We start from the raw sequence: 24822 nt of genomic DNA, 5'->3' as shown, positions 1-24822 counted from the left end.
AATATTCTTCTGTAGGTTACTATAGCACTAGCTAAACCTTTCAGCTCTGCTAACCCATATATCAGAAGGTAATCCCTCAGTTTCTTTTTCTCTAACTATCATTTTGCTTTTTTTCTACTTTTCTATGTAACATGGTTTTGTTTGTCTTCATCAAGGGCACTCCCCAAAATCTCACCTTGAGTGCTGGGCTGGCTGCTTCTGGTGTAAACAGGAGGTGAACAAAGCTTATCCATCAGAGGAGTGGATTTATCAATCATATTCACAAACAGAAAGCTAGGAAAGGGTTGTGAGTAGAGCAGACTATTTTTCATGAAGCCATATTATCTCTAACATATTTTTCTGATTTTCTCTATGTCTGTATCATGATTCTTTACTGAGATCTTGATTCACAGTTTGTGTGTTACCTGCCTCAGTATCTTGCTCTTGCTTGCTTACATGACAACCTCCATTCTTTCTCTCAACCTTATTTTTTCTAGATCATGATTATTTTATTGTTGATTTAGCTTAGACCTCATGTTTCTTGAAATGAGGTACTACCACAGACTGTGCTTGCTGCAAGTTGCCATGTTGATCCTTTTGTATCCCTGTGACACTCATTCACTGAATCCTTTAAAAGGCTTTGCTTTTTCATAACAATATGACGTGGCTGATTCACAATCAGTTTGTGATTCACAATCAGTTTGTGATTCACTGCATGCCCTGATCCTTTCTGAAAAATGTTTCCAATAAATGTACTCTTTTATCCTGTGATTATAAGTGAGAATAAAATATTATATATGCTGATTTCCAATCTTATTTATTTCGCTAGCTTGTCAAGAGAATTTTAAACTATACATTTCTCCCTCAAATTGCTTGCGACTCTTTCCAGCTTGGTGTTTTCCACAAGTTTGATAAGTATAATCTTGCATGTAATTAATGAACAGACTGAGGACAGATGCCTGCATAACCTCATTTTGATATGGTTTTACAATTTGGTAGTGACCAGCTGCTCTGCATATGCTGTGGTTACGTAAGTTTGCTATAATCGTGGCTTTTCTATCTAGCACAGCAGTATCGGATCAGTACATTTTCTGCCAGCTTGATTGTAAACTGCAATGTGAGAGGATACAAAAACTCACGAATGCCAAGATCAGACAGCTATCACTTCTCCTGTATGTGCTCTGCCCTCACTGAGAGAAAATAGGTGACCATATTGGGCTGGCCTTGTCAAACATTCCCAACAGAAATAATGCACTTGCAGTGTTCTCCTTATATCCCCTTTATTATATCTTTCTGCTTTGGCATCATTGGACTTTTTTTTCCCCATCCTGCTTTCTATTTGGTAATTTGATTTAATGGACATTTTTGCCATGTGGCTTTTGGTGGTTTTTTTTGTGTTTGGAGTCAAGGAAATTGTTTAACTGAAGTGATTTTTCTTCTCTTTGCTGTTCCTTGGATCAAGATGGCTTGGGCACATGTAACCTCAGATTTTTTTTCTGAATGATTTTTGATTTTTACTTCCCTCACATTCAATATTACCTAGAAATGTGGAGAGTTCCAAAGATGGTATATCGAAGTTGTCTTTCTTTCACTCTCTTGTTATTTCATCAAGTTGTGCAACTTGTTTGACACTTTATTTTACTCATCTAGATTTGCCCTGATTTAAATCTAGGAAGCCTTCCCCATAGGATGCCTGACATACTCTATATCGACAGAATCTCTCTCCAACTTTCTACCTGTGAATGAGCTTTCTCTTGCTCTTAATCTGAGTAGTGAGCTTGCCCTTAGTACGATTTTATTTGAAAAACCTCTCCTTAAAATTTTATCCTCTGAATCATCCTTATGCAGTGCTCTACAGTAAAGTCGTACCGCAAGGAGGATCTTTCCTCTGCAGTTGATCCACTCCTCTGAAGAGTTCCGGACCTCAGAACAGGCACTCACGTTTTCTCAATGTGCAAATCACGGTGTCCTGTCATTCTCCAGCACAAAATGTTCTTCGAGACCAGCACCTGTCTTGTGAACCACGACGCTCGCTATGCAAATGAATTATCAGTGCGTAAGCAAAGCCCCACCTGCTTGTTTGCTGCTGTGGAGCAAACAAGGATGCTCACGGAGGTTGCTCAGCAGCCGGACCCGCTGCTTTTCGTTATTTGGCTGGTCAGAAAAAGCAGCAGAGTGACAAATCAGCGGTGCCTTACAGCATTGATGTCTGATCCGTGCAGCGCGGCGCTTGCCGGGATGATGGGAAGGTTCCCTCGGTGAGCTTCTGCTGACACCTACTGCCAGCGCCGAACCAGCACAGCAGCGCCGGGGAAGGCACCGTCCCTACAGCGAGCGGGATTCTTGGCATGGAGCTTCGGCTTCGGACTACCAGTGTTGTATGGGAAGAGGTAAACACTATCCATAGTTTTATGGAAATAAGCTATATAGACCAGAAATGGCAAAGTCCCCAAGAACAATTTGGTGGGATTTCGGTTTTTTGTTTGCTTGCTTTGGGTTTTTTTTTTTTGGGTTTTGGCTTTTTGTTTTTGGTTTGGTTTGGTTTGGTTTTTTTCTGATAAAATTAGTGAAGGACAAGAGTTAATTAAAAGTCACTTCTTGCATTTTCCATTATAGAACCCAATGAGTTTATAACGGGAAAATACTTCTCAAAGACAAAAAAAAAAAAAAAAAAAAAATTACTTTTTTTTTTTTTTACTTTCTTTTTCTTAAATAGATGGTACATCTTCATTGTTACCGTCAGTGGTTTTACATCAGATGGAAGAAAAATCTGCTCGTCAAAGAAATTCCTGCCCAATAGTAGGCACCTGTTTCTTTGGTTTTACAAACCTCCTTTTCACTTATTTCAATACCTAGAAATCACATCCAAGACAAGGAAGTGTGGTAGAGAATGCCACTTACTGGAAGGTTATTAGTGAACTGTAATGAATTAATGAACACAAGAGCTGTAGTTTAGACCTTTATAGGTATATAAAGGACCAAGAACCTTCTGAGATATCAGAAAACTAGAAACTATTAGAACATTTGGCTACTGGTGGTAAGGCTGTTTGTGCATGTTGGAAGGTGGGGTATTATGCTCAGCTCAGTTGCCAAAGAACAGGGCAGAAAATCAGTTGGAAGGGTTCATCTGGTTTTAATTTGAAGTGTTATAATATCTAGTTTAAGAACCCTCAGGAGAAAATTTGATAGAGTGGATTTGTTTTTCTTTTTTTTTTCAGCTTGTTGATCCACTCCCACCATTTTGCCATTTTGTATTTGTGTGTCAGGTTCTCTCTTCTGTCTTCAACTCTGAAAAACACAGGCTCTCAACCTGTTAAATACTTCCAAACTTGAAGCATAATCACAAGCCAGGCATCACTGCTATGTGCTCTCTGTAAGAAGCATTTGATGTCTTTGTCCCCCATTTATATCCTTGACTTGGCAATTCTTCTGTACTGAAAATGCTGTTCATTTAAACTGAGTATTTGCAGAGAGAATCTCACTTAGAACCACACAGTTAATTGGGACACCTAAATACATGGGATTGTTATACAGATTTAAGTAAACCTTTAACAGCTGATGAGATCACTGAGTGCATACACTGTGAACATACAAATCAATAGGGCAGTGAGTGTGTTAGGTGCTCAACCTATTTTATTTTGAGGCATTTATCTTTTAGTGTAATGGGATTGTACCATTCGTTCAATTTGTATTTGACAGAGCACTATGGAAAGCTGATAAACATTCACAGTAATTGCCATTGAGGCTTCCATATAATCAGGTTACACATCTAAGCTAATAACACTTACATTCTCCATTTTTATAATAGTCTACTGCCCTAAAGATTGACTTTCAATTGACAATTCCTGAACACTGACAGTCCTGATGAATCCATTTTGTTTGCCAGTTGTGCTGACATCAATTCACAAAGCAATATTCAGAGTAAAAAAATGTGGGGCCTTAATTTTGCAGAGGAGCTTGCATGTGAAATCAATTTGAAATGTTTTCAAGATAGGGCCTCAGAACTGGATTTTGAGCCAAGAAGTAAAAGGGAAGCATAGGTAAACAAACCCAAACAAGTGTTGAGCAGCTTGTCTTGGATGCTGAGATTGACCCAGCATGAGAGTCAGCTGTAGAGCTGTCCTCACTGGACTAGGTTGTACCTGAGCCATCATTGGGAACATTGATTTTGCTGCAGCAAAGCCTTTGAGCAGGTTATTTGAATGGTTGTAATTAGTACTGGAAGCTCTGCCCAGTATTTCACTTTTAATATTGTTTTCCTAACGCATTCATGTTTTGCTAACACACATTCCACACTTTGGGCAGCCCAAATTTGGTCTCGTGGAGGAATGACATCACTGCTAACAGAGAACATCTAATAGTGGTGTGAGTTGCTGAACCCGGTGCAATGGCAGCAGTTCAAGCTCTGACTCTGTGAAAGCACTGAAGGAAAACATTTTTTTAATTCTGGAGGTCACTGGAAGGCAGTAGAAGAGGGATATGGAAGTTATTCAGTTGGATGTATCCAGGACATGAGTTACCAGCCCAGGTCCCCAGGACAAGTCAGGTGCTGTTTTCTGACTGCCATTGACTAACTATTAATTAACCCAAAGGTTCATGAAAGCCAAAGCTGCTCAATGGTCATTCCTGTCCTTCCAGAACACTGCTGGGCTGCACGCTGCCTCTGAGGACCAGGAGGTGAGGAGGCCTGTGACCAACACCCCTCTGGAATTCTGCAGGTAGCATGGTGGAGAGTTCTTGGGCTTTTAACAATGCCTGCTTGGGTGATGGGAAAAATAAGATACAGAGTTCAGCAGCAGTCACTGCCAAATTGGCTAAACAGGAGCAAGAAGTAAAGAGCCCATACAACACTCAAAGCTGCTCTGTGCAGTGGAGCACATGCTGTTGTTCTCTCCTTGTAGCTGGTACTACTAATAGTACTTATGATATCATAAGTACTATCCAGTTGTGGATCTACTCATACTTTTTGGATGCTAAGTTGTCACATCTAAATTAAAAAATGTTGCAGTCATTGTGGGGTGTGATGATATTGCCATCTTCCCTCTAGCTCACACTTGTTTTCTCTCTCCTTCTTTCTTGAGTGTACATGTAGAGAGCTTTCAGAGCCAGGTTAAGCTAAACTGCTAGTCTTGCAGGCTAGGCAGAATCAGCTCTGCAAAGGTTTCAATGAAGAAAACACCAGATTTTAGCTATCCTTTCTGAAGAGCATGTTGAGGTGTAGCTGAAGGCTGGTAATAACATTCACTTCTTGGCAACACAGACCATCTTCCAGTTTATCATGATCTGTTCTTTGGCATGCTGCACAAGCCTTTTGTTTCTGTTTAGCTGGAAACTTCTGTCATTGCTCTTCCGAAGAAACAAGTGCCTCTGAAAAATAATTGCTTTGACCTGGGAATGACCCATTTCCTGAGGGTAAATGACAAAGAAGAGACAGAATAGCACTGGGTGAAGATCAGACTGAAATTTTTACATCTTCCATCCTGGGCCTGAAATGAATGCCTGGTACTTGGACTGTCAGTGCTTGGTTCTCATCAACGAAGTGGCACAAGTTCAGGTATGCCCTGTTGCTGACAATTAATCACTCTTCTGACCCATTACAAATAGACTTAACTTTGTAATCAGTGTGATCTTCAATCGTCCTTTCTTGACTGTGATGTTGTTGTTTGCCTGTGAAAATAGTATGGCTCTTGCCATGATTTCTAGCAGGACTCATTGCTACACTCTGCAGGGTACTTACTAACCAGGCAGACACTGTATTTCCTGAATTTTCCTTTAAGACTGCTTAAAGATTTAGTTACTTCTGTAATCTGTATTCAGTGTTACAACACAGAACTTCCTTATCCTGTTTGCCAGATACAGTGTATAAAGCTTGTAAATAAAGATGCATTTAATTTCCATAAATTATTAGTTTGCCAGAGAATTGTGATTTTTATCAAAGATTCTGTAATGAAAGTTTATTGTTGCAGAAATTGCTTGGGCAATCAATCATGATCATAAGTCTGCATATAGCTGGAAAACTTATAAATGTCATTCATCAAAAACATCCATGTTAATTAGGGTCAAGCCACAATAAAAGAGAGATTCCTCTACTGAATATAATTTATCAGTGAAATTAATGTAAGGAATAGAAAGGAGAAATGATTTTGACTTTACAGTCAGAGTGCTTTCATAAAAACATCTGGTTGGGGAAGTAAACAAAACATCATAAGTTCCATTGGCTTTGACAGTACAAGTGAATTATTTCATCAGAGTGCTCTCTATTACTGACTACAAAGTACTATTAAATGGTAACAGAAGTGTTTATTTCCCATATGTGAAAAATTGGATTGCTCCAGAGGCCAGCGGAAAATTCTTTTGACATTTCTTCAAAATGCAGGCCGGGTTAGCACAGGATTGTCACCGGCCGATGCCCTGAATGGTGCCCATTCTCAGCCACTGCCACACAGTTTCACAGAGGACAGAGCCTTCCCTATTTCCATTTTTACTGCGTTCCTGCTACTCATGAAGGGGAGACTAAGGAATGAATGGGCACAGACTACTGATTTATCCCCAAGTACAAGGCATATTGGCAGGATTGTGGAGCTGGTGATGCTGCTACCTTACTGTCATACACATTAAAAAATATTAGTAGCAGGCAAGAATGAAAATCTGCCTCATAAATTTAATCTCTTCTTCTTCAAACCTGCCCCATATTTTAAAAGATCAGATTAAAAATTACACTGTGGAATGCATACACTTACACACACATACACACATCTTTTCTGTGCTTGACAAATTACTGAAACTGAAAGGGAACGAGCATGCACAGCTCAGCTGCTGTCACTGGAAGGTGGCAGTGCTCAGTCTGTCACAGGGCCAGGCCTGGAGCCATTTTTTTCCTTAAGCCTGTGATAAAGCACAGAAACAGATTTTTTTCTGTATATATTAATCATCTGAATCTTTGTAATTTAAATGTCAGATGCATAAATTATTTTTCATGGATTAATAAAAATGAAAATTTTCAATCCCTTTGGATTGGAAAGTACAAGCACAATACTATCTCTCTGATACAACCTCTGATTTATTTTCTAATTTTAGATCATTTGAATGACTGTAGAATAGGTGAGGCCTTGGGATGTAAATTCCCGGTGTTTGTTTGGTAGAACAAGGGTGATGGAGGAGGGAGGAAGTGGTCTTTTTTTTTTTTTTTTTTTGCCCTTGTGAACAGGAATAGGTCGCCGGTACTTGGAAACACCCTGTGAGGTTTCACCTTGTCCTCCGACATTCAGCTTTTGTTTTCTTTAATTTAAGGATAAATCTTTATCTGGAATAGCCTTCAGAGAGCTTAACTCCTCCGTTTGCTGACAGTATCCCTCCTTGAGTTCTCCACATGAATACGCTGCCAGCCCTGCAATTAGGTTGGAAGTTGTGAACATTATTCCATTTCATTTTGGCAAAAGTATCGTTTCAGACGGCCACTGGAGATAACGTAAGCGCCAGCTCCGTTCCCTCATTATCTCCTTACGTAGCACCAGCTGGAGGGATCACTCGCGTTAACAGCTTGCTCTCGCGTCCCCGTGAACCTTGTTTTGTCGCTATCAGCAGCCGGCAGCCGGGGAACACCTCCGCTCAGATAGCTCACCCCCCGGACCAGCAGCCCGGCGCGGCTTCTCGGGAATCGAAACCCCGGCGAGAGAGTGCTGAGCTCCAGGCTCCCCGAGGAGCTCTGAGGGCAGGCACAGCGCGGCCGGCGCCTCCCGGGCCTGCCTGCCGAGGCTCTCGGGCGGCGGCTGGGTCAGAGCCCGTGTGCCCGCGGCTGCGGGCAGTGCTGCCTGGCAGGGCACTGTGCCCGGCAGGACACTCTGCCTGCCGTGCTTTTGGAAACCTCCGTGCTCGGGGAGTCCCCGGGGGCCCTCAGATTCCCCTTCAGCGGCACTGCTGAGGGGAAGGCTGGGGCCGGCCCCCGCCCTGTCCCTTCCTGTCAGTCCCTTGCCGGCTGCAGCCTGTCGGAGCTGAGCAGCCTCTCGCCCCCCGAGCCTGTCCAGGGGCACAGGTGACACGGGAGGGAGCCTCGCCCGGTGCTCCTGCGGGGCGTGAGGCGGCAGAGGAGGGATGTACACACGGGGTGTCACCTCGGAGCCACCCCCGAGGGGGGCAGAGGAAGCATATACGTAGAGTGTTGCCTCATACCAGCACCTGAGGGGCACAGAGGAAGAATATACACGTGAGGTGTCACATCAGACCAACATCCGAGCGAGACAGAGCAGGAATGTACATTTGGGGTGTTACCTCACACCCTACTGCCACCCCCAGCGCTCCCGCAGGAAGCGCAACAAGCGCCGCCGAGTGCCCTGCCCGTCCCTCCCGGCCCATTCGCCCGCGGACTACACTTCCCAGCAACCCCGTCGGGGCTTGCCCCTCCCCCGCCCTCCCACTCTCCGCCGCATGGCATCACGGACTCTGTAGTCTCCCCATAGCACGTAGATCCCTTCCCGACATCGGGCCTTAGTGGCGAACGAAACTATCGCTCCCATCCGCCCCTGCAGCGCCGCGCGTGCGCCGCCGGCGTGGAAGTGCGCGAGGCCGCGGCGCTGCGGGCACTGAGGCGGCCGAGGGGCGGTGAGAGCGGCGAGAGCGGCGGCGGCTTCCGCGTCGGGCGGGGGGCGGCGGGCGGCGGGCGGCGGGCGGCGCTCGGTACCGCACGGGCAGCACCGGCAGCACCGGCACCGGCGGCGTCTGAGAGGCGGCGGTCGTTGTCCGGCGCGCAGGGAATGCGCCTGTGAGGGCGGCGGAAGAGCGGGTGCTGGTGAAGCCCGGGCGGAGAGGAGCGGAGCGATGTCCCAGCCCCAGCAGCCGCCGCCGCCGTCCCCTCAGCAGCAGCCGCAGCCGCCGCCTCCGTCCGCCTCCAAGAAGCGAGACCGGCGCATCTTCTCGGGCACCTGCCCCGATCCCAAATGCCAGGCGCGGCTGTTCTTCCCGGCGCACGGGCCGCAGGGCAGCGGCAGCATCGAGTGCACGGACTGCGGGCGGCGCCACGAGCAGCGGCAGCTGCTGGCCGTGGAGGAGGTGACGGACCCCGACCTGGTGCTGCACAACCTGCTGCGGAACGCGCTGCTGGGCGTCAGCGGCGCCGGCCCGCCCCGCAGGAACACCGAGCTCGTCAAAGTCCACGGCCTCTCCAACTACCACTGCAAGCTCCTGGCCCCCATCCTGGCCCGCTATGGGATGGACAAGCAGACTGGCAAAGCCAAGCTCCTCACGGAGATGAACCAGGGAGACATCTTTGACTGCTCCCTCCTGGGCGACCGCGCCTTCCTCATCGAGCCAGAGCACGTCGAAACCATGGGTTACGGGAAGGATCGCTCCGGCAGCCTCATCTACCTGCACGACACCCTGGAGGACATCAAGAAGGCCAACAACAGTCAAGAGTGCCTCATTCCTGTCCACGTGGATGGAGATGGCCACTGCCTTGTCCATGCAGTCTCACGAGCGCTTGTTGGCAGGGAGCTGTTCTGGCATGCTCTCCGAGAGAATCTAAAGAAGCATTTTGAGGAGAATCTGAGCCACTACAAGGCACTTTTCCATGACTTTATTGATGCTGCAGAGTGGGAGGATATTATCAATGAATGTGACCCTTTGTTTGTTCCTCCAGAAGGTGTGCCAATGGGCCTTAGGAATATTCACATCTTTGGTCTGGCCAACGTGCTTCACCGGCCTATCATCCTGTTAGACTCCTTGAGTGGAATGCGAAGCTCTGGAGATTATTCAGCAACATTCCTCCCTGGTCTGATACCTCTGGAAAAATGCATGGGGAAAGATGGCATGTTGAACAAGCCGATCTGTATTGCGTGGAGTAGCTCAGGACGTAACCATTATATTCCTCTGGTTGGAATAAAAGGTGCTGCTTTACCTAAGCTGCCTAGGAAGCTGCTTCCTAAAGCCTGGGGAGTTCCTCAAGACCTCATCAAAAAGTACATCATGTTAGAGGAGGATGGTGGTTGTATTATTGGAGGAGACAGAAGTTTGCAGGATAAGTACTTGATGAGGCTTGTTGCTGCAATGGAGGAGGTTTTCATGAGTAAACACGGTATCCACCCCAGTCTTGTAGCTGATGTGCATCAATATTTCTACAGAAGGACTGGTGTAATAGGGGTCCAGCCTGAAGAGGTCACTGCAGCTGCCAAAAAAGCAGTGATGGACAACCGCCTTCACAGGTGCCTCATCTGTGGGGCTCTTTCAGAGCATCACGTTCCCCCAGAATGGCTGGCTCCTGGCGGGAAGCTGTATAACCTGGCAAAAAGCACTCACGGCCAGCTAAGGCCTGACAAAAATTACAGTTTTCCCCTGAACAGTTTGGTGTGTTCTTACAACCCTGTGAAGGATGTGCTGGTACCAGACTATGGTCTGAGTAATTTGACTGTCTGTAACTGGTGCCACGGTAACTTAATGCGTCGCGTCAGAGAAGATGGGTCTGTTTTGTATATTGATGGAGACAGAACTAATACTAGGTCTTCAGGTGGCAAGTGTGGCTGTGGATTCAAGCATTACTGGGAAGGTAAAGAATATGACAATCTGCCTGAAGCTTTTCCTATAACTCTAGAGTGGGGTGGAAGAGTGGTGAGAGAGACTGTCTACTGGTTCCAGTATGAAAGTGACACCTCTTTGAACAGCAATGTGTACGATGTCGCCATGAAACTTGTTACCAAGCACTTCCCCGGTGAATTTGGTAGCGAGATTCTGGTGCAGAAAGTTGTCAACACAATACTGCACCAAACTGCCAAAAAGAACCCTGATGATTATACCCCTGTAAATATCGATGGTGCTCATGCCCAAAGAGCTGATGATGTACAGCAAGGACAAGAGTTAGAGTCGCAACTTCCAACCAAAATCATTTTGACTGGACAGAAGACTAAAACTTTGCACAAGGAGGAGTTGAATATGAGCAAGGCTGAAAGAACTATTCAGCAGAACATTGCGGACCAGGCTTCTGTAATGCAGAAACGGAAAAGTGAAAAATTGAAACAAGAGCATAAAGGGCAGCCTAGGACTGCTTCTCCCGGGGCTGTTCGCGAGGGGCCCTCGTCTGCACCCGCTACACCAACCAAAACCCCGTATTCTCCAACATCTGCAAAGGAAAAGAAAATTCGGATAACCACCAATGACGGGAGGCAGTCAATGCTTACCTTGAAGTGCACTACCACCTTCTTGGAGCTCCAGGAAAGCATAGCAAGAGAATTTAATATTCCCCCGTATTTGCAATGTATTCGCTACGGCTTTCCTCCAAAAGAGCTTCTGCCTCCCAAAGAAGGCATGGAAAACGAGCCTGTTCCTTTGCAGCACGGTGACAGGATTGCCATAGAAATTCTGAAGGGCAAGGAGGAAGGCAGGCAGGCTGCCTCAGCTCACTCAGCCCATGCTGTGAAACACGAAGATGTTGCTGTGACCAGTAAGATCTCGTCGAAGGATCTGCAAGAGCAAGTTGACAAGGAGATGTATTCACTCTGTCTTCTGGCAACGCTCATGGGTAAGGATAACTTTGTGCTATTCTTCAAAATTGTGTTTTTAAGTAGAAGATAACATGTTGCCAACTGTAGTTACATACACATTTCCCTTTTTCTTAAATCATGCTTAATCTTGTAGCTGAAAAAAAATCCCTTATTCCTTTATTAGAAGAACATTTAATATGCTGTCAGTGACTTTTAGAAATGTATATATGGGGTATATGAGATACTTGTTCTTCTTTTGCTACAAAGTCCTCTTTCAAAAATTGCTGTTTAGAGGTGATTGCATTGCCTCTGCTGTCCTGTCTCTCTGTTTTTCCTGCCTCTCATTAGGCACACATTGGAAGTGTATGTGTGAAAGCTACAGACTTTTTTTTCCTACATCTCCCTCAGGTTTCAGGAAATAAATTCAGAGCAGGGGTGAGAAGGGGATGCTGAGTGTCTGCTCATTGGAAGTTTGAGGAACAAATTTTCACCTTTGTAGTAGGAGGAAATCCTGACATTTGGCCCCACAGGGAGTTGTCTTGGTTTAAGCATATCAACTTGGCATTTTCTCCTTAAGTAATCTGTTTGTTTTAAATTAAGATCTGGTCCTTTTAAAGATTTAAGAAAAGTACTATTTCAGAATATAAACAGAGGAGAAACTGAAAGAATCTAAACATGGATCTGAATTCCAAAGGTTGGACATAAGGTTGCAAAGCTATACGTATAAATTATCAGTCATGTAAATCTGACTATGAATAATTCAAGACAAAAGGACTTTTCTCGGGTGCCTGTGTTTTTTATTTTCCTTTTTGAACTCGGGAGACTTGGATCCCTGTTTGTGTATTTTGTTCATCAGGTTTCACAGTCCTTGCTGCTTTCTGGCAGGAAGTAGAACTGTAATTATCATACATTCAGCTCTATGAACCAGTTGAATAGTCATGTTTACAGTTTTTTTGTGGGAGCCTTCTCTTTTGCTGGAGGGATTTGGTGTGGCTAAAGCATGTGATGTTTCAGAAACGAAACAATTACGTAATCACAGAGTGCTATGTCAGAAATTTATCAAGCAGAACTTTGATTCTTTTCCAAGTGTGATTGTTTACTCCTGTGTCTTTTACAAGATAGTGTGCTGAATCACTACTCCCCTCGTCACACTGACATTTACACCCCAGTTCCAAAGTGCAGGAAAAAGTTAGGTTTAAAAGTTGTCTTAACTTTTAGATGAAGCTTAAAAGATGAAGCTTATTTCCTGTCTGCAGGAAATACTGCTGGAAGTATAGTTACTGACTTCAAAAAACTTTGGCATGCTTTAAAAATATCTTGGTGACTTAAGCATTAAGGTGTGTTATTATTTCACAGGTGCTTATCCATAAACTGTGAGCTGATCTTGTATGCAAGAAAGGCTTTTTGTCTTGGCCATCATTACTGTTGGTTTCTGCTTTAAGAGCATCAGTTAGAATAGAATTTATCTCACCCTTCTCTGGCTGCATCCATAGTGTATTACTGATAGAAGTAAAAGCAGCAGCAAGTGATAAACCAACCAGTTATAAAACCTTATGCAACTACTGAATAAGATGCTGTTATATCATCATTTTTCTCATTGGGTCTTCATTTTCCTTTAAAATACTTGTGAGAGAAATCTAGTCACTAGACTGTTCACAATTGTGATTTTTCAACAGATTAGCAAACTTCTTAAGTCCTTGCACTTTCTTAAGGGTGGCAATTCCTCAAGGTGGCATATTCAGCCTTTTTGAGACAAGAAGCCTTAGTTTTTTTCAACAGCATTTCTGTACTGCTAAAACTGCTGTAAAGATCTGAGAGCCAGCTTTGTAACTTGATTCTGCTAAAAACATTCCTATAATACAGTGAGATTAGAATGTGTAGAGGGGAGATGCTGTTGTGATAGATTATAGCTCATTGGGCTGGGCACACTTTTCTTTTCCTCAGTGCCTGTAGCGGAAGTGTGTCTTCAGACATCCATAATTATGCATTCTGTGTGATTAAAACATTTTCTTTCATACAGAGTCTCCTGTAGAATTAAGAATTTTTCTTATTTCAGCTACTAGAATTTTTCTTTTCTGGTCTCAGTTACTTATTAGAATTTTAGATCATGTTCTTAAGTTTTTCTGTATATAATTTTTAAAAAAGCCCTGGGAAATTAAACACTGTAATTTCTGGACCAATTAACATATTATACATGATTTTTTGTAAAGCTTTCTCTTCTTTTTTTTTTTAGCTCAAAATGCAGAATTCTGTAGGGAAATTACTAAAGGAATTGGAATTTTGCATTAACATATTTCAAACATTATATTTTAAATCAGATTTACTTACATCCCTGCAGAAGCACTCTGAATATGTGCAAGCCAGATATGAATGTATTTTGATTGGTTTGTTTTTCACTGATGAATTCATCCATACACAAGGAATCAAAATAGCCAGATTTAAATTTAATGTATTATGTGATACCAGAATTTTCATGGAATTAAACAGCTTGCTTTGAAGCCAGCTGAACTTCCCTATAACATATGTTTATCAATTGAGTTTTTTATTTGTGTTGCACGTTGTGTGTTCTCTCTGTTCTCTGAAGTGACAGTCCTGGGCTTGCAGCAGCTGCAGGCTAACTTATATCAGTGAACAAGGCCTATTTGTGAGTAGGACAGTCTTGATTTGTTCCCATACCTTAATGTTCTGGGATTGGGGTCTGGCTGAGGAAGTGTGTGCTGGAGTAGGAACAGTATAATCTCTTTGATAAAGGTAGTATCTTGAGGGAGTTTTTAATCTAACTAAATGTTCATCCAAATTAACTTGTGACCTATAAACATCTTGCTACCATGGCAAACAAATCCAAAACAAATGGTAAAACTCAGCTAGCAACACAAATGTGCAAACCTCAAATGTAGTTCAGTTGAGTCACACACACTAGTTCCTCTGATCTGGGAAAGTCCAGTTGTAACTCTGGGCTTTTTTTCCTTCCAGTGGGAGATGTCTATCAAAACAGTGTCATTAGTTTGTATTTCTTTCAGTGGCTGATGCTTTTGTATTGTGAGCCCTGCTCTCTATGCTTTCCTGCATGTAGTACTTGTTAGTATTGCATAAAAGGCTGTCTAAACAGTGATGCTTCCTTTGTGCAAGGCTTGAAAAATCATGCCCACAGCAAATAGGGAATCTTTCCTAGGAAAATGTCAGTAATTCTAAGACTGGACTTCTGCTTTAAGTCCAGTGGTTGTCTTGTGTAATGAAAGGGGGTGCTTCAAATAGTAATGGATTGCTCAATGCAGCAGTAAAGGAGTCCTTAGTATGGAGTCCTGCTGGCCATGGCCTCTTCAGGCTTCAGTGGAGTGAGAGCTGTGTTCTGATAGTTCTCAGTAGCTGTATCCTGATAGTTCTCAGTGCAGTGGTTGTTTTGATTCCTGTGGGCAGTGTTTAAACCATCAGGGAGACTGCTCTGGAGGCACTGTGTATAGGGAGGTGCATTTCAAATTGCCAGTGAGAGCAAGGACACAGGTGGCGGTGACAGAAGACTTCCTTCAGTAGATCATGGGAAATAAGAAAGAAGAGCAGTTGGTTTATTACTTCAATGTTCGTCTTGGAAGCAAAGGCTGAATTTGTGAGCTTGATGTGCAAATGAATGCAATGAACCTGAGCACATATGGTTTGAAGGAATGTTTTCAAAATTAATCAGATTATATCAGTCTCCTGTCTTTAAAACATCCAAAGTCAGACTGTGGTGAATGTACTTTTGTACAGTGAATGGGGGCTTGAGTAATGCCTGCAGTGGAGAGGTGACAGTTGTGGGGGAACAGACGAGCAGGGAGTCCTGTGCCTCCTGTGCTGTTTTATTTTATTTTCCCTATAACAGCAAGCAAAGACATATTGGTGGTCATATTTTACAGCCTCACACATTCCAGCTTTCTCTATCCAAGTAGTACAACCAGTTAACTATAGTTGAAGATTTACATTTTGCAATCTTAATAGAAATTTGAGAGATGTTGTTATTGAGATTTCAATCCCTACAGAAGGGGGCAATTTCTGTCTAAAATGTATCGATATGTTCCTTGTATATTTGATAGAAAGTGGGAAAAACAATTTTTTTCTGAAAATGTGTATGCACAGTAGTTGTTTCTGCATCAGGAGAATAGAATTTATTAGAACTTTCTGTTTGTACTGCTTAGGCAGCTACAGCACAAGTCACTTCTCTGAAGCAGGTAAGTGGTTAGCATAATAAGGAAAAGGGTATAGGCAAAATGCAGATCTGAAATGATTGAGCAGGTGCTGTTAGGTCACTGATAGTCCATCACTGTAACCCAATTTTTCGGTTTTTTATATTCCTTTCCTTATGTAGTCTAGGTTGTTGGGTTTTTTTCCTCTCCATGGCATTTAAAGTTGTCACATTTCAATGCCATTTTTGGCGTTGTTGAGAAACGCTGGTTATACAGGACTGCCAGGGCCTCATGGTTGGTATTTTGTTTCTAACTCTCAAGAAAAGCAAGGTACAGACACAGCTTCTATGCAGCTGCCTGGGTGGACGTTTGTGTCTCAGCTGCAGCATTAAGTCTACTGTGTGGCAGCTGTGAAATTGAGCTCTGATTTTTGAGAAGGTGTAGGGATATAGAATTCAAGTTTTAATGAGCAAGGATATATGCTTGAATTTTGGAAGCGTGTTAGTAATTTCCTAGTTTAATGTTGAAAGCAGAGGTAGGAGGGGAATTGAGACTCATGTTTAGGGCTTGGCAAAGAACAGGGAGCTGCACCTTGGATCAAATCAAATTTGGGAACCTTTGTTCTAGAACATGTAGGATATTTGACTGCAGACAGTGGTATGTTTTTCTAAAAGTCTTTCAATGTCCCAGGCTCATGTTCTGTGCATTTGCAATAAAAATTCAAATTCTTAATTGCATAGAAGATAGTGAGGACTCCACTTTTGATTTAAGGAGTAACATTTTCAGCCATTGTCTATAATATGAAAATACAACTGTTTAATTTTAATGTTTGTGTTTGATTTTTACAGGAGAGGATGTTTGGTCTTACGCAAAGGGCCTTCCTCAGTTGTTTCAGCAGGGTGGAGTCTTCTACAGCATAATGAAGAAAACAACAGGTATTTTTTTTTGTTTTGTTTTTATTCCTTCCTTCCTCTGTTTCCAAATCCTGAAAACTGTCAATTGGTATTGAGTCACTTGTAAGCATAAATATATATTTTTTTATTCTATTACTATGGTAAATTTTCATTCTTAAATATTGGAGAAGTCCTAATGCTCCCTCAGACAGACTAAGACTAGGGAATCTGCCTAAACCTATTTCACTGAACTTAAACCTCTTACTTCCTGAAATTTTCACTTCCTGAATTGTACAAACAACTCTTTTTCTTTTTTTCTTAGTAACAATATGACCAAAAAAAAAATCAACTGATTTTTTGTTTTCTTAATCTTTTTCTCCTGTAAAGATCAAACAACAAGCAAATCATGACACCTATTCCTTTACTGTAAGATGCTTACTGGATAAGGAGTTTACCTTTCTTGTGCTTCGTAGTAGATATTTTATACAGGGTACTGCAAGTTTTAAATTTAAATGATTGCTTAAATTTGTTTTTCATATTCCTAAGATTATAGTTCAAAAGTAAAACTATCCATTCCCTTCTTGAATTGCTGAATATTGCATCTTGGGTTCTGTGCAGAATAACCAAGCAAATAGAGTACATTTGATTTTTAGATAGCTTTAAAAATACTGCCCACAAAAAATATCAACTGTTTCTTTAGAGAAGAAAGTACTAAGGAGTTATTTTCTCCCCAAGTTTATTTTCTTGATGAAATCTTTGCATTCACAGTTTAGCTGTTGTGATTTCAGCTATTACAGTGGTCTCTTTACTGCTTTCTTGCTATTTGATTTTTTTCTTAGGCAGTTTTATCAACCTTAACTTTATCTTACTTATTTCTGGAAATTTTAAATGTGTGATATACTCAATGCTCACTAACTCTCACTGAATTATTAGCCTGATAATAGAGTTAGCATGCTAAGTGTGTTATATGTTTCCTTTTCGTTTTCCTTCTTTTACTATGCTTGTGCAGTAACGAGTGCTGCATTGTTTGTGGAAAGTGAATCAGCTTAAACAGTGCCTGATGGAAAGGGTATTTTTGACCAGTTAATGGCTAGCCAGATTTGAAATCCTGAAATGAATCCAAGGAATTTTAACCCAGCTCACAGAAAATATCTAACTTAAAAGCCATTTTTTCCCAGCTTACTGTGTGAGAAATAAGGCTGTAGCAGATAATAGTGTAAAATGCCTGCATACAGAGAAGTGCAATAATGTAGGTACAATTCCTATTTCAGCATTAGTACACTTTTACAATTTCAGTATGCAACAATCTGACTTATCTTTCCACTTTAAGAAGCTACTTATCTATTTGTAATCTTTTAGGTAATGTAATAATGTACTTATCATACTGGACCTTGGGAAAAAAGCTGTCTGTGAAGTGTAGGTACTGTTAATTGATTGAAACTTGATTTAATAGATCTTGTTTAAGGTCCTACTTTGAGATTTTGGGATTGCAGTTTCAGAGGCAGTTTTGGTCAATCATTGGAATTGTTTCAGTTCTCTGTTTTGCAAATGAAAGTTGAGCTGCTAAATTATGTACTTAAAATATGTTCTTCAGGCGAAGTTAGACAGGTAGGTGTTTGAGGTTAAATTCTGTTCTGCATTTTGGCTGTTTGGTTATTGGTTCCCATGGATATGTAAAGAAAGGAGCTACATGCCTGAAGCTCTCAGAATAAAATCTTATTTGTAGGTCTTCTGCAATTGTGCATGTATGAATCAGAAGCTGTGGAGGATGAGACTAATAAGTAGGTTCATTAGGATGAAAACAGTTTAATAACTTATCAAATTATTGAATGACCTTTTCCACTGTTGCCCAGAATACTAATTTTGAAAGCATTGTATTTGGTAATACAGAAATAGAATTTGCTTGTTGTGTTGCTTTGCTTCTGAATAATTTCTGGTGGTTTTCTTCAAGAATTTTGAGAATGAGAGGAAAAATCCCAACCATTTACCTGTTCCTGGCACCTTTTAAACTGTGTTGTTTTCATTGTAGCTCTCCATGCATAGCTGATGGAACTAAAGTGAAGAGAATAGTTGCAGCCAAGTTTTCATCTGCAGATAGCTTTTAACTCACAGAAAGCCACCATCACTGAAGTGATACCTTACTGCTTTTACCAAAGGCTGCATGGGACAGAGTTGAAAGAGTTATTTTGTGTTTTATGATGATAAACTGTAAAAACTGAATGTTGTCCATTTTTGGCGCAAAGAAACTTCAGAACTTAAAATTATCTAGTGAACTCTCAATTTTAACAGACTGGTCAAGTGGGACAATTAAACAAACAGCAGAGCAATAATATTATGCCTTATGTTTATTTTGTAAAGGTTAATAGTTATAATATCTGGGACTACTAAATACAGTAAGCTTGAAACACTTCTGTTAATCTAGCAACACTTCCTCTCAGAGAACAAGACAAAATAGCAAATTTGAAATTCCTCAGGCTTAGCAGCAGTTAGGCAACCAGAAATCCTGCTTCAATTCTAACTAGTATGGAAGTAGTCTCAAATAGTATTTCTCCAGATAGTGTTTTGAAATGTTCTCCTTGTCAGTTTTCGGGTTTTGATTGTTGATGGTTTGGTTTTGTGTGATTTTGGGGGTGTGGGTGGTGGTAGTGATGGGGTTTGGCTTGTTTTACATTAGTGCAAGCATAGAACTGCAAGTCGTAGCAGTGTGGTCATTTTATCTTGTAATAGTACAGTATTGTCTCCTCATCAGAGTCATCACAGAAGGCAGCAGCATCTTTGCAGCATGCTGTGGTTATTGTGTGGCATAAAAGCCTATGTTTTTTCTCCCACAGTAGTAGCTTTCAGTGTTTGATTTTACATACTTGATTCAGTAAATTTAAATAAAGTAATTACTGTGTGTTCAGAGCATGCCTTAAAATATGTTAGCACCTTGAATAACTTTTCCTGTCTTTATAGGTTTGGCTGATGGCAAGCACTGCACTTTTCCACATCTGCCTGGTAAAAACTTTGTGTACAATGCAGCAGAAGACAGACTGGAGCTGTGTGTGGATGCTGCTGGGCACTTCCCGATCGGTCCCGATGTTGAAGAGCTGGTTAAAGAGGCCTTAAGTCAAGTGCGGGCAGAAGCTGCTTCAAGAAGCAGGGAAGCAAGTCCTTCACATGGAATACTGAAGCTGGGTAGTGGTGGAGTAGTGAAAAAGAAATCTGAACAACTACATAACATAACTGCATTTCAAGGAAAGGGTCATTCCCTAGGAACTGCATCTAGTAGTCAACAACACGATCAAAGAGCCAGGGAAACACCACTTTTAAGAAAGCATAGCACAGAAACGGACTTCAGTCCTTCTGCTAAAATTGAGCCTTCTGTATTCACAGCTGCTTCTGGTAACAGTGAGCTTATTCGAATTGCACCGGGAGTTGTGACAATGAGAGACAGCAGGCAGCTTGACCCCACTTTGATTGAGGCACAGAGAAAAAAGTTGCAGGAAATGGTCTCTTCTATTCAGGCTTCAATGGATAGACATTTGCGGGATCAGAATACAGAGCAGTCAGCATCAGTTGATGTATCTCAAAGAAAAGTAGAGGCAGTGAGTTCAACTGCTAAAACTGGGAGCTTTCAGGCTGCCTTACCCGAATCATTCTCTGCACCAAGTGGTACTGAACACTTGAATACTGAATCAACTGATGGTAACATGGTGAATTCTGTGGGAACAGCATTCCCTGCAAGGTCTAAAGCACAAAAGGGAAATTCTGTTGAGGAGCTTGAGGAGATGGATAGTCAAGATGCAGGAATCACTAATGCAACTGAGCCAATGGATCACTCTTGATAGCTTAAAATCTAATAAGGGTAGAAGAAATTACTGTTCAAATGTAATGTTTATTGGCTGGGCCACACAAAGTGATTAGTTATTAAATCTTGTATGTATGTCAAAGATTATATCATCTTATTCAGTGCATGATAAGCATGTGATTGGCAATAGCTTTCAATATTACCATACTGCTGCCCAGGCTGGCTCTGTTACCTGTAAATTAGTTATTAGGAAATGCACTGAGATGAATATCTGCTGTACACGTGGGTTCTTGAAAATTCTTTGTAACTTTTAATTTCTTAGAAGTCTTAAAATTTAAGCCCATGCAAGGTTCTTACCATGCTAGCTTAAGGTTACTGGAAGGGCTAGAACAGGCAAAACTAGAAACATGGCAAAGTTAATTCTGTCCCAGATACTTAATTCCAATTAAAAAATACCCTATTGTCATAAATTAGACATACATTTCAAAAAGTAACTAAAACTAAACTTCTGCTCAATTTGATAATGCAGCATATACAGTACTTTTAATTACACTTTGCTGGCACTTCTCCAATTTAATAACTTTTTCATTCATACCCTCCTCTCAGAAATCTTGGAATAGGTATAACTTTAGTAAACTGAGGTCTAAGTTCTCCTATTGTCAGATGGAAAGCAAGTTCTAAAAAAGGCCACATAGCAAATGATGAAGTACATTGAATGTGGTGTGGTTATGCATGGCTGTCTGAGCCAACACAACCATTTTGGTGCTCTCTTGGTAGCATTTCCTCCCAAATACCAAACTGGTCAGGTGGTTGTGCAACTTTTGAGACAATTACGGGAGAGAAGTTGGCAATTTCAAGTAAGAGCAGATGTTCAATGGCAAATCCATTTCTTTTAGAAGACTTAGATTGTTAGCATTGGTTAGAAATAGCAAAAATGAAATAACAGCAGTCCTCTTAAGAGCAAATTAACAATTTATTGGAAGGAAATGACTCTCTAACATGCATTATCCTAAAGTGTTTGGTGATAATTGAGCTTTTAGAAGCTCACTGTTTACTCTGTGGGAGCAAGGGATACAAGCTGTTTCAGTGTCTACAAAGACTACCCACCTCTCTCAACCTCACTTCAGTTTGTGATGCAGATTTCCCTGCATCAGTGATAATAGAGCTGGTATCCACTTAAGCAGTGTGTTCATCAGGCCTGTAGTGCTAGTTTTTAAGAAGCAGCCATTGTGCTTGCTCCCTAAGGATGGAATGTGTTTCTGATACTGCACTTTGCTTCCTATCTTCATAGTCATTTAAATGCACTATTGTTGCTTCTTCTCATGGTAAAATAACATTGAATGGATGAAAAGATGTTAATACAGCTTCAAAGGAATTAAGAGCATTTAAATACTGAAGTCTGTGTTTGTGCACATGTAGGTTTTTACCAGTTCACAAATGTGGTTTGTGTTGTATATGTTTGTATTCAGGAAAGTCTCCTCACTTTTTACATTTCTAATCACTTAAACAGTTCTAAGCATTAGTATGAGAAAATGTCCCATGGGGAAGGATTTATTTTTGTATGTAGAACTGAAATGAAGCAAGTCACTTAAAGAATAGCCCTTCTCTTTTGTCAAAGTAAATTAAAATTACTCTGTTGGTTAACTTTTTATGTAGATAGTACAAATATTTTATGATTTCATACACTACTTAGAGGTAAAATATAAATACCACATTTTCACAAATGAAAAATGTTAAGATCTCAAATTGCTATCCGGTAAGTTAGCAATTTGGAAACTTGGAATGTATGAAGTAATTGGCTTGCCAGAACTGACCTTGCTGATGCACTGATTAACTGGCAGGGCTTATTCAGTGAGAAACAGGATGCACATGCAGCACCTGGAAGCCTGCCATGACTTCGAAAACATTTAGTCTCCCATGAATCAGTCTAGCTCGCTGAAGGCTGCATCTATATAGAAAATGTTGAGTAGAGGCTTGTGCTTTGTCACAGTGTTGAAAAAGTATAGCAGTGACTTGTTCTGGGAAAGAATGTCAATTGGGAGAGGCTGGGGGGGAGGAATCTCCTGGATTTCTTGCATTTTAGACCAGGTAGCCAATGCTTTGATAGTTATGACCTTTTCTTTAGGGGAAAAAAAGTCTTCCTTGGCTGGAAAAATAATGAGTGAGCAGTGTATATGACAGAATTTCAAGTTTGAAATAAATTGAAATATTTATTGCCCATCATTCCTATTTCAAGAAAAAATGCTTACTTCTTTCATGCCTTTCTGGGAAGACTGCAGAAGTTTGTGTGCCTTTTACAGTGTAAAGAGGAAGGCTTGGTTTAGTTTTGACACACTTCCCATTTCAGCAGTAATTTGACATTTTCCTTCTTATGGCATAGAAACAGATAATAGCTCTGTTTGACTCACCATTAGTGTCATCTCGGGCCCACTCAAGTCGTGTAGACCAGAACCCTCCAGTTCCTAAAAGAAGATGGTCTCACAGGACTGGTAAAATGTCAATCACAAGATCTGCTGGTGTGAATTCTGGAAGGCAGGATTGTGCATATTTCTTTGCAGTGTTCTTATCTCACATAGCTTTTTCATGCATTTAATATCAGTGGTTTTGAGAAAGATAGATAGCTCTTGGTACTCTCAAGTGAAGCTAAACTTCATCTATGTGCCAGTGAGATGTGACTGTGCAGGAGAAGTGAAATAAAGAACACTGAAGTGTAAGTTGGAACAGATGTTTCATTTGGTTGCTGGCAGTGGGTGCAAATATAAGTGGAGACAAATCTGTGTGCCTGTCCAAGGAGCACCAGTGTGCTTGTTAGAATTCCCTGTTAGAGACAGGAAAATACTGCTGGGGTACAAGGGCAGGGAAGACTTGGCTCATTGTGGATGAGAAGATGTGTCAGTAGGACTTCTCAAATGTCAAGAATGGTGCCCTTTTCTTGAAAAGTAAAGGCAACCAACCCAAATTCTTGCTACCAAATTGCCTGTGGAAAGAGGTTGTGGTTTTGAGTACCCACCTTGATTACCTTCTTGTCTGAAGGCCAAGGATCTTCTACGCTGTGTCTCATGGCAAAGAAGACACATCATTAGAAAATCCTAAATGCTACTATGGCTTAGTATGTATAACCCAAAGAAAAGATGATTGCTAAAAATACAGGCCTAGTACAAAAATAAAAAAGGGAATGAACTAGATTGCTGATGAGCATATGGGAAACCTCGGGAGAACAGATCAGTTTTCCAAGGCTTTTACTACTTCAAATGGCTGGCTGCTTAGTTGACTTTTTGATAGTGCTGTTTCTGTCTGAATTGTTTGCATTTCAGCAAGGGAAAATAAATAGCAGATTTTCAAATGAAATCAAAGAAATATATTTGGGATGTCTTCCCTGTTGTAGTCACAAAACAGCTGTGTGCATTGTTGGCTTTGTGAATTCCATGTAGTTTACTAGTCTTGTGCTGGCTGCAAAATACAAGCTAGATGTTGCCTCTGCCAGAGTGCTTTAGCAGTGTCACAGAGGCACAGTGCCACGGGGCTGTGTGCTAACAACCCTGCAGGGCCAAAATACTTGATTTACACTCTTTCATAAAGTAGAATCTGTTGTCATTGTCACAGGGTTAGTGGAGTTGTTGCTACTTTTTCAATGCGCTGAAAATGCCAGGTAACAAAATTCTTGGTATGTTTACAGTTGGGAGAGTGATGCTCGATCTGAGTTGTATGGAAAATGAATGATTTAAGAAGATGCCACTGTTATCTCTACATTTGTTTGGCTCCTATTTTTAAATATCAGAATCTACATGCTTTTGTAAAATAATAATAATATGAATATGAAGTTAATCCTTTTGTTAAAAAAAGCCACAACAGAGAGTGGTTTCTTTGTTTTGCTTGTGGATATCAGTTTATCTTCATGAAGAAGTTGCTTAAGATCTTTAGAATGCAGGATTCCCTCTGAGCCCTTATGCCTGTGGTTGAGCAATAAAAGGTTGAAACAAGAGTGGTATTTTCAGAGTTATTTTACATTTGATGAGGATTATTGCCAAGAAATGAAAGAGTGCACTTTTAGGAGGGAATGCTATTTAAAATGTATAAATAGGAATTAAAATAGTGTATATATTTAGAAAAAAAATCTTTTTAAAAAGTAAGTGCTTTACATGTTGAATTAAAAATAAATTAGCATAGAAACTATACCATCTCACAGTACTGGCTGTTATCCAGCAAGGTTTGGTTTGTTCTATTTGTGATTGCTGTACTAATTATATTTGATTTTTTTATCAGTAATGTAACAATAGTGTATTATAACAGTATATAGTGTACTATACTACACTTCACTGTACAGTATTTGGAATTTTCTTTGATTGCTATATTAAAACTATAAGTTGAAACATCTGCTTTGGTTTTATAATGTGTATTTTTTATCTAGCCTTTCACACATTAGCTTGTTTCATTAATGCTGATTTGCCTACAAAATGAGTCAGTTGAAAATGTATTAATTTCTGCATTTTGCATATAAATTGCATTTTACTTCCATACATGAATACTAGTACAGAGGT

The 24822-nt window shown here is 41.1% G+C and overlaps 1 protein-coding gene across 1 annotated transcript; it reads left to right on the top strand.

Annotated features, from left to right (window-relative positions):
* The first annotated feature begins 8553 nt into the window (after positions 1–8553).
* VCPIP1 (valosin containing protein interacting protein 1) lies at positions 8554–24658 on the top strand. Its single transcript, XM_036405907.2, has 3 exons — positions 8554–11482; positions 16450–16536; positions 19450–24658. Exons 1-3 carry the CDS (start codon positions 8794–8796, stop codon positions 20319–20321), a joined length of 3648 nt encoding a protein of 1215 aa, XP_036261800.1. The 5' UTR covers positions 8554–8793; the 3' UTR covers positions 20322–24658.
* Positions 24659–24822: the final 164 nt, after the last annotated feature.

Source organism: Molothrus ater, chromosome 1 (assembly GCF_012460135.2).
Source record: "Molothrus ater isolate BHLD 08-10-18 breed brown headed cowbird chromosome 1, BPBGC_Mater_1.1, whole genome shotgun sequence".
Classification (NCBI taxonomy): Eukaryota; Metazoa; Chordata; class Aves; order Passeriformes; family Icteridae; genus Molothrus; species Molothrus ater.
The sequence above is the reverse complement of the archived record's forward strand: the minus strand, read 5'-3'. Positions and strand labels throughout refer to the sequence as shown.